Source organism: Pseudorca crassidens, chromosome 14 (genome assembly GCF_039906515.1).
Source record: "Pseudorca crassidens isolate mPseCra1 chromosome 14, mPseCra1.hap1, whole genome shotgun sequence".
NCBI classification, from domain to species: domain Eukaryota; kingdom Metazoa; phylum Chordata; class Mammalia; order Artiodactyla; family Delphinidae; genus Pseudorca; species Pseudorca crassidens.
In genome coordinates, this window is record NC_090309.1 from 91,642,706 (window position 1) to 91,660,306 (window position 17,601).

General features: G+C 49.4%; 1 protein-coding gene across 1 annotated transcript; it reads left to right on the forward strand.

Moving 5' to 3' along the window:
- The first annotated feature begins 8,421 nt into the window (after positions 1-8,421).
- ALKAL2 (ALK and LTK ligand 2) lies at positions 8,422-17,274 on the forward strand. The gene is made up of 6 exons (XM_067703837.1): positions 8,422-8,734; positions 9,441-9,751; positions 11,108-11,161; positions 11,247-11,327; positions 14,017-14,082; positions 16,631-17,274. The coding sequence occupies exons 2-5, from the start codon at positions 9,493-9,495 to the stop codon at positions 14,079-14,081; spliced, it is 459 nt and encodes a 152-aa protein (XP_067559938.1). The 5' UTR covers positions 8,422-8,734; positions 9,441-9,492; the 3' UTR covers position 14,082; positions 16,631-17,274.
- Positions 17,275-17,601: the final 327 nt, after the last annotated feature.

A 17,601-nucleotide genomic window follows, 5' to 3' on the forward strand; every position in this document is an offset into this window, starting at 1 on the left:
GCACACGAGTTACGAAAATTCTGAATCCACGTGCCGCCAGCAATGGAAGAGTAAACGTGAAGTCTGCCAGTGACATGAGTACGTCAGATTGTAAAATGCTAAGCCGTTCAAGAAGTATCCACCAATACTGCTCAAAACTGTGAAGAAAAAATAGTGAATTTCAATTTGAACATATACAGAGGGAAAATAAGCCGAAGTGTCCCTGAGGCACATCATCAACTTTTAGCCACTCAGCAGCAGAGCCTGGGTCCTGAGGGGGGGGGGGGTACCCGCGCACTTAAGGGGCAGAGGTGACAGCTAAACTCGGTCCAGCACCATAGTCAGCAGGAGGGCGGCAGGTGCAGTGAAGATGCTTTGACAAAGTTGTCGTGGCCACTCCACTATGACAGGTTCTAAGACAGACAACAGAAAGCATTGCCATATAAGGACGAAAGTAGGATTCAGAAAGGACAGAGGCCAGGTGAGAATTAGGTCAAAGGCAACCGAATCGCGAATCGTGCGAAAACCCAATACTGCCTGCTGCTTAGTTACAGAAACGTCCGCATCCTTTGTGTAAAACGATTTGCAGATGAAGGATTAAGGGCCGAGAATTTAAGGGACTAGCCTTGGCCACAGCGACTGTGCCAGAGTGAGAGCAGATCCGCTGCTGCCTGATTTTCTGTGACTCCAGAGGCGACCCAGGGTGCCTCGTGCTGGATTCCAGCAGAAGACAAACACAGGCACGTCTGGGCGTCTCTGAATCATGCTTGTGTCGAACTAAAGAAAGTATTTTAATGAAAAGCAAACTTATGAAACTCACTGCCACAAAATGAGGCATAAACTACGACATAAACGTGTCCAAAGGCATCTGTGAGGAATCACTCCAACATTTATAAACAACCTCAGGGATGACACAGCAAAATCAGGATGTCAGAGGACAACCTGAGTTCGGCACCACCGAGCCTTCCCAACGGTTCCCCAGAACGCAGAGCTGGAAGGATCTGGAGTCCTTGTCGGGGGTTCAAGTTTTGTGCTCTCGTTGCAAAGCTCTTTACCTGGCACACAGGTGGACCGGGCCGCACCCAGTGCCGTCCACCTGCGCACAGGTCCTCAGCCACAGGCTCGCCTCGGAGATGAGCTGCGTCCACAGGTCCAGCAGCAAAATGCGGTCAGGTGTGCGACTGTGTCCTCTGTCCCACACAGAGTAGGATAAAGGTAGGCTAAAGCTTTTATTTAAACTTTTGTTTTGTATTTGTTTTATTTTGCCTATTTTTTCTAAGTAATCCAACATTACCTCTTAAGCCAAGTAATGAGAACTTACTTTGCACACTGCGGTCGGTATTCCTAAATCTGCCGAGAGCTACGTCGGCACGTGGTGGGCACCAGACCAGTATTTGCTGAATGGACGGATGAATGACCTTACGGAAGTTAAAGTTTACGTTTGTTCTTTTCGCTGTATTTTTAAAGGCACACATGGAACCTTGCCTCACTGGGAATGCTGATCTCAGGGTGAAACATTCAAGAAAAAGAGCCAGTTCTCTCAGGCAGCGGCAACTCTCTCCTCTCCAACCTCGTCTCCGCGTCCTCTCTCTGGGCTTCTTCCTTTCTTCACTGTTACCGCAGAATGGCTGCTTCCGTGCTTTCGATTTCAGTTCAAATGACACCTCTTCGGAGAAGACTTCTCCAGCCACCTAGTGAAATGTAGGTTCCCCTCTACCGCTCGTCATCGCATCTTTCTCTCAGCATTTCTTTCTTCCCTTCTTCTGCACTCTTTGTAACCTGCTAGTTTTTATTCAGTTCTCTATTAGCTGGCGTGAGAACGGCACTGGGCAGGGACCTGGTGCAGCGCTTGACGCGCACAGAAGGTCCACGGCTCCGTGGAAGGATGGCAGCTGCCTGGAGGGAGGGGGGAGGGAGGGAGGGAATTTTAGGCCCCCTCCCTGGTCCATCTGCCACTGGCAAACCCTCTGGGCCCCTTCTCCACAACCACCTCCTGAGCTATCTACGTAAAATACAAATCTGAGCACCCGTGGTCACGTTACAGATCACAGGAGAGAGTCCGCAGAACTCAGAATGGCCTCTTCTCTTTCCATTTCTCCCTTACGCTCTGCTCCAGAGAGGAACTCCTCAGATGTTCCAAATACGCGACGATCTTTTACACTGAGATACCCTCTCCGTCCTTATCCCCCTCCCTCCATAAACCACCTGGCTCCAGCCCGACACATGCACTGCATCCGCCCTGATCTCACTCACTGACATGCTCGTCACCCCAGGAAACACCGAGTCTCGGAGGCAGAAATCCTCACCTGCGCATCTGCCGGCTCACAGCAGCCACAGCTGAATGTGTGAGTCCAAGCTTCTCTGCATGAATTCACCCTTCCTTGGTAGAAGTACAGAACTGTTTCTGTTTGATGTCACTGCAACTGAGTTCTAGCAGGAATCAGCCTGTATGTGATGGGTACTGAGTATGCCAAATCCTCTTTGTCTAATGGATTGCATTATAAAAGTGGCAAAAATATTAGAGAAAGCAGTACTGCCATGTTCAAATGTCCCCGTGATTATAAGTAAGGGTCAGGTGAGCAAAAAATAGACCATTCTTAACCATTCATATCCCTGGCCACCGTACGTATCCATCACCTTCACTGAGGAGCAGACTCAGCAGTAGCCCTCACCCGGTGGTCTGAGTGCTGGCTGCTCACATGGACAGTTAATACTTCAGGATATTTCCGTCCACTTTCTAACTATAGATTCTTCCACGCAGCTGTGAACAAGTCACAAAATGCTGCTGCCCCAGACACTCTGTAGGATTTCCATGATGCTCTCTTTCACGGCATATTGTAAGAAATGATGTAGTATAGAAAAAAAGACTTTTACGACAGTACACACTAGGAAAGACGTAGACATTTTTTTATGTTTTTTTAAAAAAATTTAGACACTGTACTAAAAGGTTAACATACGTTATCTTGTTTCAATACTCACAAAACTCCTGCAGTAACAGATTCCTGTCACATCCCTTTTAGACATGAAGAAACGGGGTTCAAAGGGGAATCTCACCCAGGTTCACACACTGGGGAGTGGAAATCGGACCTGAGCCCATGTTCTCCTCCACCCTCCTGGGCTCTTTGGTCAGCAGAGCTGCTCTCACCTACTTTCTTACGGTCCAGACTCCCATGGCTCTGTGCTCCCACCTTGGACTTGTATATGCACATCTCTCATCCCAACAAGACAACCCTCCATCATTCAAGTGCATTTCAAATATCACTTTGCCTACAAAGTCTTATGAGATAGCTTCAATTGGCTATCACCTTTTCTTATTAACAGTATGTTGGTCATGACTTTACCGTATGATCAGATACTTTCTAAAGAGATAGTCCATGTTCAAGTCGTCTTTGTAATTCTACAACACTGGTTTTCATAGAATAGGTGCCTGATAAGTATTTAGGTGATGTTTTATGAGCATCTGTCAGAAAAAATACATAAAATAATATCTTCATTTGTCTTTTCAAAAATTTTGCTTTGCATGCACAATGTTCCCTGCGTGATACTAGGCACTGGCGATATAAAATAGCTCCTGGCTGCCAAAATATGATCGTCCAGTGGAAGATACGGAAAAGTAATGCAGGCCATCTCGGAAACTAAATGGAGTGAGTGAGGTTGGTGCCGTGATAGGAAGAAGCAAGGATGCAAGCCTCAGGGAGGTGGGGGCAGGGTGTTCCCAGAGGATCTGGTGTCTGAGTTGGGAGTAAGGCTGCGTTATTCAGTGAAAGCAAGGAGTAGACGGATGTGGTTCTAGACAAAAAGAGCAGTGTGGGTGAAGGTCCAGGGGCAGGAATTTATGAACAGCTCCGCATGGCCGAAGCACAGATCTTGAGACTGGGGTTCCCTTCAGGGAGGACAGCGAGCCTTGCAGCCCTGCCTGTCTGCCCCGAGCCTGCCACTTGGCCGCACAGGGCAGGCTGCTGGCGCACACTCCGCCCCGTCCCACCGTCCACAAGGGGGGTAGGGCCCCAGACCGCTGGCCAGGGGTTAAGAGTTGTTTCTTCCTGAATTGCTTAAGGGAAAGAAAACGCAACATGTGTTAGTTTTCTGAAGAGAGCCTGACCCTCCTACTCACATCGATCTGGACCCACCCCTTGCAAGAGGACGAGCTGAGGGCTTGGTGGGGTGCTGGCCACGGGAACTGGGCAGGAGTGCCGCGTTCCAGCTCCTGGCCTGCTCCACCACGTCTCCCAGGCCAGATGCAGAGAGCCCAGTGGGGACTTCAGATCCCAAGAAAGACAGAGCCTGAGTGACAGCAGGAAGAGACCACTCCCCTCCACATATTAGACCAGGACTTGAGAGAAATAAAGTTGTGCTGCATTAAGCCACTAAAATGCATGGGCTGTTGGTTAGAGGGGTTAGCTTGCGCCCACCCTATCTTTAGAATGCGGTACCTTTCTGGCACATTGGAAGCGCCTACTGACCCCAGTCAGTACACGTGTCTCCTTTGATCGGGAAATTTATCTCCTGCAGGAAAAAAAAATTCCAGAAGATATATTGATGTGGGTGTGTCGTGTTGTTCCTCAGCATGACTGTACTTTATATGATATTCCCATGGGCAAATCTGACTGTTTATGAATTTGAGATGGGCTTTTTACCAAATAAATAGGAGGGTCTTTCTTTTATGTGTTGATGCGGGGTGTGTACATTTCAATTTACTCTCATTGTTGCCATCAAAGCGTGCCAGACTGGAGCCTCCAAGGACAGATGAGTGTCACCAAGTCTCAAGACATCTTCCCCAGCTGGATTTTGTAACTGAACCAGTTCCGAGGAACAAGGTAAGGTCCACGCTCTCTTTAAGCCTTTCGCCTCTGAAGAGTCCTCTTCAGCTTGGCCCTGGGACAAGAATCTGAGCTAGAGTCAGTCAGTCATGCTCAGCGTGTCCCCAGCCTGTGCACAGCCTTTGGCCTCTATTGTTTCTGGACCAGCGTGCAACATGGTTCTGCAAATTCAAAAGCGTGTATGGAGGAGTGAAAGGGGGGTGGGTGAGCTACATATCCTTAGAGTAGTGTGCTCCCTTTCATATCTGAGGGAAAGAACTAGGTGAAAGCTGTATTTCCTTAACCCAGAATACACTACTAGGTAGTGTTGTTACTTATAAAGGGTTACATGTATTATTGATACATTTATACTGAGAAGGTCAGTCCTGTTAGAAAGCTTGTCTTCCTAAATGCTTTATACAGTTTCTAGGACATTCCTAGCATACTAACATCATATTAATAGTGAAAATAACAGAGCTGATAAAAGTTAAACATTAAGCAATATTTCTTTATAGCACATAATGTTATCCTTTATGAAAGGTAATTGTTTTCTCTCTAATAAGAGTATAGTTACGTTATTAAATGATCAACATAATGGTTGAACAAATGTAACAACTCATTTTATTTAAAAAAAATTTTTAAACATCTTTATTGGAGTATAATTGCTTTACCATCTTAAAACGCACAGTTCATTAATATACACCTACTTTAGAAGGCTTTGAAATCAGTTGATAGTCATCTCAAATGAAATATGTTCCTTTTGTGGGGGAAAGAGAAAATTGATTGTAGTTGAAACACTGGAGTTTTACAGTGTTTATGAATTAAAAAAAAAAAACTTTTTCATCTGACAACATAGATCTACAGTAAAAGTAAGTTAAACACAGCTCTTCCCTCGTTGGTTAGTTTCCTTTCTATGATCCAATATAGTTTTCTCAAAATACTAAATCAAATCTAGAAAACTAAGCCATTAGTTATTTTTTACCAATAATGCTAGAAAATAGTTTGTTGTGTAATTTTCTCATTTATCTCTTTTGGGCACTTCATAGTAGAAAGTTGTTCGCTTTCTAAAGGACGGAATTAAATTCCTTAATATGAATATATCACCTCTTCTTGCCTGAAAACGGATGTGAAACTCATAGTGATTATTTCAGTGAATTACCTTCAGCTTTTTGTAGGAAACTTGCATTATGCTGTTTTTAAACTTTGTTGGTAACAATCATAGAATTATATAGCTTTAGACTTCAGAAACCATCCAGTCCAACCACCATTTTGCACAAAAGATAGTGGAGAGTCTAAGCGATTTGCAGCTACAACTTCACATTCCCACGTGAACCAGTTTACAGTCCGCTCCGCCTTCTCCAGCGCAAATTAATTCAGCCAATCAGGTGTGCCAGCAATCTGCACAATGCACATATTTCTGGTGATCGGAGAGCTCCAAAAAGTTCATTCTGACAATACCACAAATGGAAAAGCTCAGTAGAGATTCTAAATCAGTGCACTCTTTTATTAAGTTGAAAAAGTCTGTAAAAAAGTCTCAAACTGAGGGCACCTACCGTCATTTCAGCACAGAGCTTTGCAAAACAGATGAACTAATACATGAACTGTCTGACCCTCAAATGCCAGATCTCCTGTATCTAAAGACTGACCAAGTACCAGTTTTGTCGCTGTTGTTTATACATCTAAGTATCTAATAAGCTGGGCTGAAGTGTTGGCATATATATATAACTGGGTGGTAGAAGGAGTCATTCAAAGAATCCATTTGTCTGTCCCGTTAAAAACTGCAAAATAAAAAAAAGATAATAGTGATTACTAACAAGACTTCTTTGCTTGGTGGGGCAGTGGAAGATAGTTCTTACTGGTATTTTTTAGAAAAAAATATCTAGCTTTTGATATGGTAAGATACTATTTAGAAAGAAAGATTATTTGTAAATTTAAAATAATATGTGATTGGGCTAATTTCTTTTCTTTTTTCACTGCAGCAAGATGTTTTTCCAAAAACAGATTCACACCAAAATATTTGACAATAGCAGCGTCACATGCTTCCATTATGCCAGAAAGGAGTCCGGCGCAGACAGTACCCGGGCTGCCTGAGGGATGCTGGTGAGTGCTGGCGGAGAAAGACTTGTCACTAGGCGGTGCTCTCCCAAGAGGAGCTTAAACTTCCATTTACACACAGAAAGGGGAAAGGGAAAAAGGAAACATATCTCAGTTTATCTGCTTAAGAGCAGTTTGATATGAATGTTTACTGTTTCTAGAGTATATCTTGACAGAAACATTCACATTTTAGTCATATTGCTTGGGGGGGAAAAAAAACCTCACTGAGAAATCAAACCACCTCCTTTAAGCACATACCCTTAAAAGGTGCGTGTGTGGAAGGGGCTGGACTTGGATACTCACAATTTAGTATCTTTCGTCTCTGTTCTATTTACCCCACCTGACTCTGCCACACTCTTGTCTTCTTGAGGAAACAGACCGAGGGAAGGGAGGGAGAGGGAGAGACAGAGGCTCGGCGCGGGCCCTGCCTGGGGCGTCGAGGCCGCCAGTGCCGCGCCCGCAGCATCCTCGCCATCCGTCCCCATCCACCCACTGTGCGCTGCCCGGCTAATGGCTGAGGCTTTTAATTCTGGTCCCCACGCTCCCTTTCGGGTATTGAACTGAGAACACCTTTCACAGTCAGATCGCCGACTTGGAGGATGTCCAGCTCCTGCCCAGAAAGCGCCAATAAAATGGGAAAGTGCGCAATTGATTGATAATACATTTTACAAGAAAAAAAAAAATTAAAGGAGATAAATTGTTGAACTCTCACAAATGTGCCTGCCTAAATCCAAAGAACCAAAACTTTCTGAAAGAGTCGGGCCTGGAGGGAGGTGACCCGGGAGCGCTCCCGCGGGCGTTTCCGGGGAAAGGGAGCGAGAGAACCCGGGAGCGGGTGGGCGCTGACGGTCCAGAGCGCTGTCCTCGTGCGTGGGTCCGGGGGCTGGGGGGGTGGTGGCGGGGGAGGGGTGCTGCCGGTGTCCTGCCCGGCAGCTGTGCCCCGAGGTGCCCAGCCCTAACCCAGCCCCTGCCCTCCGGGCTGCCCGCCTAGGACCGGCCTCGGGCAAAGCGGACCTCGGCCCCAGAGTGGTCCTCAGCCTCGCCGGCAGATTCCCCCCAAAACGCACAGACTCCAGTTGACTTATTAAATGCCGAGGCAGTCAGGCAGCTCCTTTTTTAATAGCCCAAGATCTACATTTAGACAAAAACAGATCCGAGTTCCTGGTAAAGGCGTTTCTTCTCATCCTGTCACAAGTGACAGGAACGGAGGGAAATAGACTGAAGGAGAGAAGCGGGGGGTGAAGGGGAGGGACAAAGGGGAGGAGGAGAGAGATGGGATGAAGGGGGAAGAGGCAGGAGAGGGGAAATGGGGGAGGGGGGAAGGGAGAGGGGAGGGAGACCGACAGGGCGGTAGAGCTGGAGCAGAGAGGAAATGGGGGAGGTGGGGGGGATGCGGGAGGGGGGAAGTGGGGGAGCTGGGGGAGGAGACGGGGGAGACGCGGAGGGGGAGCTGGAGGGGGTGGGGAGAGGGGAGACAGACGGGATACGGAGACATGGGAGGAGTTGTTGGCGGGGGGGGGGTGTCTGACGAAGATCCGCGCGGGGATACGAACACTTCAGCGGCTTCTAATTAAAGCCCCGCGCCGGGCCCTCGGGGACCCTCCTGACGTCGGCGGCCGCGGGGATAAGAGGCGCCCCGAGGTCCGAGGCCGGACTCTGCCGGCGCGCACCCCAGGCAAGCGCGGGTTCCCAGCTCGGAGCTGCCGAGGCACCGCGTCCCCTTCCCCGCGCGTCCAGTGCGCTCCGCCGGCCCGGGCGCCGCCGGGCATGGAGTAGCGAGCGGGGCGCGCGGCTCTGGGGCGCGCGGACAGACGCCGGGACAGACGCCAGAGGACGCCCGCGGCTCCGGGGCGCGGGGACAGGTAACCCGGCCGGGCTCCTGCGCGCAGGTGGCCCCGCGGGCGGCGCCGGGCAGGTGTGGGCCGGGCCCCGTCACCGGGGGCCAAGGGTTTTCCAGAACCTGGCCCAGCAGGCGGCCGGGGCGAGGGTCCCGGCGCGGGAGCTCCTCGTGGGGGGTGGGGGGGGATCGGGGACAGCGGGAGGAGGGGGCGACCGCCACACAAAGGCGCTGCTGGAAACTTGAGCGCGGCCGCTCCCCGAGGGAGATGGGTGTGGGCCCGACCCTGCGAGCGGCCGCCGCCGCCCCGCTCGGCGTCTAAAGGGGACGGAAAGTTGTGGCGACGCGTTTAGCCGCGGGGCGCCGGCGATGCGCCATTTCCAGGAAAGTTCGGAGGCCGGCGGCGGGGGCGGGACGCGGGCGCAAGGCGGCCAGGGCCCGTGTCGCCCGCGCGCCGAGGGCGGGCGCACCCAAGGCTTGCTCTCAGCATCAGCGCGTGGGACCTCGGGGAGGGCGAGTCCTCGTGGAGACCGCGGCCCAGCCTCCCGCCGCCGGGCCCCCGCCCGCCCTCCAGGCCCGGGACGGCGCGGGGCGTCCATCCACTGGGTTGGCGGGCGTCCTCTGGGTCCGCACGGCCGGGGCGCGCGGACCGAGGGGAGTGGCCTCTCCCGCCCTTCCCGCTCCCCCCGCCGACTGGCTGTCCGGGTCTCCCCGCACCCCTGTCCCTGCAGCGAGCCGAGCTCCGGGAGCGCGTCGGATCCGCCCAGCCTGGCCGAGCGCAGGATGCGCGGACCCGGGCGTCCTCTCCTCCTGGGGCTGCTGCTCGTGCTGGGGGCGGCGGGGCCCGGCCGGGGGATCGCGGAGACCCGGGAGGCCGCGGACAGGCAGACGCTGCTGCAACTCATCGTGGAGATCGTCCAGGAGCTCAGGAAGTACCACTCGGGGGAGTCCAAGAGGCTGCAGCTCTCGGGCCGGCAGGACTACACCCTGGGCCGCAGGGAGGTCTCGGACTACGGGGCTTACGCGGAGGAGCAGAGAGTGGGTGAGTGTCCCCGCCCGCGTGGCTGTGTAGACGGAGTGGACCGCTTCCCAAGGCCTCTCGGGTGTGTGCGGTGTTGACGGCGGGTCCGCCTGTCCTGTCTCAGGAGACGCTAGAAGAACTAGTACTTGCTTGGAAATAGAATTGTCTTTGAGAACACATACGTATTTTTAAAATATAAATACATTTTGACTGCTAAAAAAACTGGGAAATATGTTTTTTAGAGAAGGAAATAGGAATTCCATGAATGATGCCTGGCAGATAACATAACTATCCCTCATCCACTTCTAAGACATGTGAGTTGTTACCTAGGTCAGTAATTTCAGCATAGAACTGTCATCTGTTATTTTGGAAATGGAAATATTTTCAGCAAAGCAGTTTCAACTGAGACAGAAATTCCCATTCCCCGCCCCCCCTCCCCATGGCAGAGCCTTCCCAGAGTGGCTGCCCCTTGGGAAATTACCAAGGAAAGCATGAAAGCTTTTAATGCTTTCATGACACAATTAGGTCAAATATGATAAGGTCAATTTTATATAGACTGACTAAAGCTAGTTGTAAATGAAGACTGACATTTAGGAGATGTCTAAACCTGGCAAGTAAGACTCTTACGGAAATGTTCCCTCTTCAGATGAGGAGAATTGGTGGTAGTGTGACCACGTGCCATCGCATTACTAGTGCAGAACAGGTGAGTGAAAATGAATCCAGATGACTGTAAAAAAAAAAAGCAAAAACAAGGCTGAAATCAGAAAGAACGTCAGTCAGGTTAGTTACCAACGCTAACTAGGCGCTGTGCCGGTACAGTCAGTCTTTCCCTGGGAATTGTACCTTTATCTCATCCAACCAGGTTAATGTCTGTTTCCATGCATTCACACCAGCCTTCATAACAAGTGGTTTTGACAGCAACTAACCCTTTTTCTAAATATATACCTAGAAGAATACATACCTATAGCAAATTTTTTGTTTGAAGTATGAGATCAGGTTTTCTTCCTAGAACTTTGAGAGGTGGTTGAGTTTGATTCCCAAGCTCTTCAAGATGAAACTGTCTACGAGTGATTTATTCACTGGAAGATAACTGTCACATACACACCACACACACACACCTTTCTTTGCCTATAACTTTACAGTCCCTGCCTCTATCCTAGTGTGGAGACTGGGCATTAAGACCGGAGCTCGGAGAGCAGTTAATATGATTTGAGGAAAATGTGCCCTATCACCCGTCTTCACATCGTCACGTACTGCCATCACGGGGCTGCTGTGTTCAGGGCAGAATTTCCAGTAACTTTAAACATTCACTTCGGATCACATGAAAACATGCTCCTTTCAGGCAATTTAATAATTAACTTACTTTCCCTCAAACAGAAATTGTTCCTCGAGATCTAAGGATGAAAGACAAGTTTCTGAAACATCTGACAGGTAGGCTTTCCACGCATTACTTCGCCGCTCCCCAGCTCCTGGCATCCCGCAGCCCTCACAATCTGTTTCTTCTTCCACGTTCCAGGTCCTCTTTATTTCAGCCCAAAGTGCAGCAAACACTTCCACAGACTTTACCACAACACCCGAGACTGCACCATCCCCACCTGTAAGTGACCGCATCCAACTCGCTTTAGAAATGCCGGTACAGTGTAGACGAGGCTTCAGGCCCCTCCCTTCTGTAACCCAGGTTTGCTAATACTATACTCCCTGTTGACTGTACAGTCCGGGGCTGGGGTGAGTACACCACTTAAGATAACCGCAGGCAGCAGCAGCTAGTGCCGCACGGAACGTGGTTCACAGTCATTGGAATGAATCGGCTCTTGGAAGGGGCTGGGCTCCTCCATGCGCGCTCTCGAATTCTGGTCTGATGCCTGTCCTTGTATCCACTCAACTCTGACAGTGGAACAAATGTTCCAACTGAGTTGCCAAAATGACTACTGCAGGGTGTGAGGTAACTATGGTTGGCCCTGGGCCATCCCCACTGCCCTGGCCGGAGACTTTCTGTTTCCACCAGTAATTGTAACCCCATCACCCAGGAATTTTACTGGTACTTCAAACTCCTGCTCTTCTACTTGGCTTCCTCACTAATTCAGAAACGCAGGTGCCCTTTTCTGTCTGGCTCTCAGCTGTAACTTCCTGGTTCATCCACAACAAGTGCACTCATTCCCCCAAAAGTGCTTCCTTGTGCTCTTCACAAAACATACAATGATGACAAGTAACTTATTAGCTAGAGGGACATCTGCTAGAGCCCTACACCAACTTTTCTGTGTGTGTAGGGACCACAACTTGCCTTCCATTTAAGGCTCACAGGAGGGCAGTTGTACACATAAGCCAGGTCTCCTAGGAGCTGCCTTCAGGACTGTCCGAAGGGGCAGCAGACCAGACCTGCCCGTCCTGCTCAAAACAGTAAGCCCCTGTCCACGAAGGGGAAGCTGCTGTGTGCAGGCAGCTGCACCCCTTTATGGAGCTCCTGTCTCGCACGTCCCCAAACATGGCAGGCAGACAGGGAGCGCCTTCAGGAGGGAGCTGACGTGGTCCCGCTCAAGGCTACCACGGGGACAGTGGCACGAGTCAATGGGCGGCACCCGTGTCCCGGAAGCTCCAGGCTCACCCTCTCATCCAGGCCATGTGGACCTGGGACACCTCACCTCCCTCTTTCCTTCCTCTGAAATGGAATCACCTTCTGTTGGAGAATTACTAGCCTGCTTCTAGGGGTCAGAGAACCTTCTCATTTTGTTTCAATGTGTATATATTTTTATATTAAGTCTTTTTTTACAATAATAGGATCAGATTCTAAATTTGAAAGTGACCCTTAGGGTCATTGCTTGAATCCTTTCATTCACGGACACGACACAGACAAGGCACTTAGGCTGCGTGGGCCCCATCGCAGGCGCCACCCACATTGCTGCCTCCTTTGCTGAGCGGGCCGCCACCAAGCTCCTAGTCACCCATAAGGTGAGGCGGTGGGACCAGGCCCGGTCAGAAATGCCCCTGGGCCTGGAAGCAGATCTGTGCCCTGGACAAGTGGCTGCTTGTGTGGGTCCCACCTCTCTCAGCCCATAAAGAGCTGCAGAGCCAACCTGACCACTTCTGTGCTGCTCAAGGCTGCATACGACAGCTCCCAGAATCCTGGCCGGTTAGACAGAAGGAACCACAGACCTTCTCACTCAAGGTGTGGTCCTGGGGTGAGCTCTCGGGAAGAGCAGGACTTGTGAGTCCACCACACCTGCTGAGAAAAGTCTGCACCTTAAGGGACCCCTGGTGGACATCAGGGTGGAGAACATGTGGCCCAGCGGGGTGGTGGTCGCCCTCAGGACCTCAGGGTGTGTGGCAAGTGCCAGTATCTCCTTTGAGCTCCTGCAGTCCGCCGCCTCCACGCGTGGTCTCTCTAGGAAAAGCACATCCTGAAAACACGGCACATCTGAAGAGCAGAAAAGCCCCCAGCTGCCACGTAATTGTTTCCTTTGAGCCCCAACTATCATGTCCTCTAGATGTTTAGCGGGTGTGTTTTTGGAAGGCCTAGGCGCTCGCCTAACAGACATGCCGTGCGTGTTTATCGCTGTCAGTTTACTCATTCACTCAGAATTTCAGCTAAGAGTCTGAATTCTTCCATCTTTAAGTAGGATTTTGTGACTCTTGAGAAGTGAACTTCGTATTGAGGAATCCCTTTACGGGCGTGATTGCTGTGTCCTCTGAGGCAGCACCTATGAGACTACTGAAACAGGAAACCATACGAGATACCTAGGAAAAGCAGCCTGCGCTCAGAAATCAGCTCTTGCTTCCCTCCATTGTCCAGCCAGGTTTTTTGCTCTGGTACTTGGCTGTTGACCCACTGTCTTCAGAATTTCTGTGCAGAAGGCTTTGTGTTATGATTAACTCAAGAGGGGACTCGGCCCGCACGTGACCTAAAAGTTAAGTAACACAGGGCACGGGAAGACCAACTGTACTCTAGGAAGCAAAACGAAAGCTGTTTTAATGAGCCCAGCAGCTACTGCGAGGAGAAAACAGGCAGAGAGCAGCCGCGTGGGAGACTCTGCATCCCCACTTCCCACAGCCTCCCAGTTACATCATTTAACTTCTGTCACGTGATGCTAAAGGCCCGAGGCACCATAAATTATTAAATCAACAACTTCGAGCCATGATTGCAGATGACAGTCTATGTATTGTTTCCAAGGAATTCAGAATATTTAAAGGAATGAATGGCTTTAGCAGTTGCTATGCTTGTTTAAAGTGAATGCAATTCATTTAAGTTGTTGAGGTGGCTGACGAGGGTCTGTGATTTATTTCCCTTGTAGACTATAAGAGATGCGCCCGGCTTCTTACTCGGCTGGCTGTCAGTCCGATGTGCATGGAGGGATAAGGTAAGCTGACAGCCCAGTCGCTGTGGCCCACACACCAAAGACTGGATGCACGTGGGACATGAAAAATTCATGGGAGTTTAGAGACAGTCGTTCTTTGGGTAAAGTAGCCTTACTCTGAGTAAGGCTGACAGAACACTCAAAATAGCTCTAGGTACTGGTCAGCAGTAAACACACAGCACCCCAGGCAGCCACTGAGACCTGGTCGCAGGAGGACACGCTGGCCGAGCTCACATTAACCTGCACACAGCCCACTGGCTACTGACTTCAGCGTGTGACATGGTGTGTATCTGCCCACCCACTTCTAGGCTTTCACTCAAACATTCATAAATGAGTATATGACTAACCATATCCATGCGAATTTTAGCGACATATCTGGCAAATGTTTGCATTGAATTCTGTCATTATACCAATACACTTAAAAAGAACAGCTAAGAATAGGTATCCTCTTCAAATGTTTCTATCAAAGTTATTTTTTAAAAGCCTCTGATGGTAAAAATATAAACACACATTGAGTTTACGAGCTACACTTTTTACCTTGGCCTCTTGAGGGCTGACATGTAACACATAACACTAACTGTCAGCAAGAGTCAAGGGATGGGCTGAAAGGTTTTATTTTCCTGAGACAAATGCCATCGATTTCAGCCACAAACTGTAACTTCACAACTGGACACTAGCTGTGTGTCTTGTGTGCCAGGCACAGCCAGATGCTGGGTCTACCTTGCAGTCAGATGGCTGTCCCTTCGCCTCCTGTGAGTGGAGGAGGGGTGCTCACCGTGGCGAAGGCTGCGCTGAACAACGTCTGCACAGATGCTCGGGGTCAGCCGGGCAGTGGGTGCTGCCCTGAGCTGCGTCCTTAGCGCTGCTTCTTCCCATCAGAAGTCCCACTAGCAAATGGGGGTTCAGTGAAACAAGTGGTTAGTGGAGGGTATCATCCCACATTTTCCCCAAGCTCACTGAAACTTGTATAACACTTTCCATGTGGGGGAAGTGAAAGCACAGTTTTTAATGCCAAAGCTGAGAGATTCCTCCACCTTCACTTCTCATCTGAATGCTGTCCAGTTTCTCTTCCACTGCCCACATGGCAAACAGAAAACTTCTTATTTTTAAAGCAATGAATGGATTCTTGTAAGTCTCCCAAAGTACCTGCCTGGGGAGATGAGAATGCTGTTTTCATTAAGCATTTCTTTATAGTTAAAGCATCACTATTTCCAAAGATGAACCAGGCACATCCTTGGAAAACCACCGCCATCTACTCACAAGTGGGGAGACCAGATGCCCAGCGTCCACATCCACCGAAGAACCGCTCAGGCCACAGGCTTCCTGTCTCTGTGCCTGCGAGCTAACCGCCTGCTTCCCCACAGCGGTTCCCCAAAGACTGCTCTCCTGCAGAGACAGCTCCCCGGAGCGAAAAGTCGAGAGTAGTGGTGCCCAGGAGCCTACGCTTCCGTGGAACTGCACCCGAGCGTGGACCTACCTCTGCACCGTCTCAGGACGGGCACACCCGGGCTTTCCCAACACAACACGGAGACCCACATCGCACTGGTCACCGCCGTCGGTAACCATGTTCACTTTGGTCAAGAAGTGGGTAGTTTAAAATACAGATACTTCTGCTAAAATAATTTTGTAACGTTTAAAAAAAGATTAATTTCTTCCAACTCCAGAAGTTCTAAACTGCAGTAGCAAAGTCTTAACTGGCTGGTGACGACGCAGACAGTCAAGGGTTTCTGTGTGCCCTGACGTCCCGGAGGGCAGAGCACACATCCTGCGTTAGCAGCAGGTTTTCCTTAAGTGGCGTAAGCTGCGTCCACATACGTTTCTTCCGCCGTCCTAACACGTGAAGATGTCACGACAAAGCCGCAGGGTAAGACTCCTCTTCCTACTCCAGACCAGAGCCTCAACTTCTTAGAGGCTCAGTCTGAAAGAAGTGGGTCTTTAGAGGGGTCCGAGCACAGGGACCCTCCACACTGTGGTCTCAGAGCAGAGCCCGAGCCCTTTGCTCCTTCTTGCTGAAACTCACGACCTGATCTCCTCGAGCCAAAGAGAAGCTGTAGCTTCGCAGCCATCCTCCCACACAGCAGGAGAGCCTCCCAAACACACCCCTCACTACCTGGACTTGGCGCTCCAGTAAGTTACAAGCCTGAGCCCTGGAATACTTTCAGAGAAGCGGAGTTTTGAGTAAGAAGTATCCAGCTCGCCCTACAAAATGCGGCCTATTCTGAGCAACCCAGGATCGCCCCACGTCAGCGTGGACTGAGCTACCGAGGACTTGGCGGCAGACGCATCAACACTGAGCACTGCTCTTCAGACCCTAGCAAGCATCTCTCTTCGTTTGTGATGATTTCCATCCCTTCAGCGCAGCAGGCCCGTGAGCACTGAGTTACTTTCCAGAATAAAATAGACACACATTTTGGCACACAGGGAAACATGCAGACTGCAATTCCTCACATCTATGCACACATTATGTTACACGTAATTGAATGTATAGGTCTTCCAGAATCAATAAGCAACTGTGAATCATTCTCTGAACCCAAACGTGTTTGTTTCGCAGCGAGCAGAGCGCCGCGGACGAGCAGCGGCCCGGGACCGTGAGAAGTGCCTTGGAGACCAGCAGGGCAGAGCCCACTGCCTTCTGGACACGCCCCATGAACAGAGATTTATTTTTGCAGACAGCCTCTCCCATAATTCCTTCACCTTGAGTTTTGTAGGTTGACACCGTCTGTGGGCACAGAGTCAGTAAATGGGTGTGCCCGACAGTAATGCTTGCCACCGGTCATTTTAGACAACAGGAGAGTGCTCCACGTTTGATGTGTCATGCTGTGAAACGGCAGAGAGAGAGCTCCTTTTCCTGATTAGGTGACGTCACAAATATTTCTTGAGAAGCATAAGCAGAATCAGCAGAATCGAAAACTATATTTTCATATAGCATATGGTATTATTTAATATTTTATTACTTTTACAATTAAATGCCCAGAGTATCATTTGGAATTGCATGAAAAATTTAAAAAATATAAATAAATAAAAAGAGACAGAAAAGAACTTCAGTTGTGGAGACATTGGAGTGTAAACCTGTGTACATGCTCAGGCTGATTTCATTTGTCCTTTGTATAATAAGTGTAAAACAGTATCTAGATACTGTGCAATATGTAGATACTGTAAATAAAACGCAAGTAATAAATGAAGTGTTTGTTATAATGAAGTCTTCAAAGTGACTCTTTACTCCTGAACAAGTTCATCATTGGGAATTCATGATTTACAAATCTTTTGAAAAGATTGAAATACTGGCAGGATATCACAGAATATAAAAGGCATAAATAAATAAAACGAGAAAGCTATGAATTCTTGTAAGGGACATTAGCATTTTTTAAAGAGAGTGGCACTATATACTGGCGACATATTTCTTAACGTACGTGATTTGGTAGCGAATATTTCAAATAAGGTTGCATCCGTATTTCCTGTATGACTTTGTAATGGAAACACTAAACTCCGTATTTCCTGTGTGACCTTGTAATGGAAACGCTA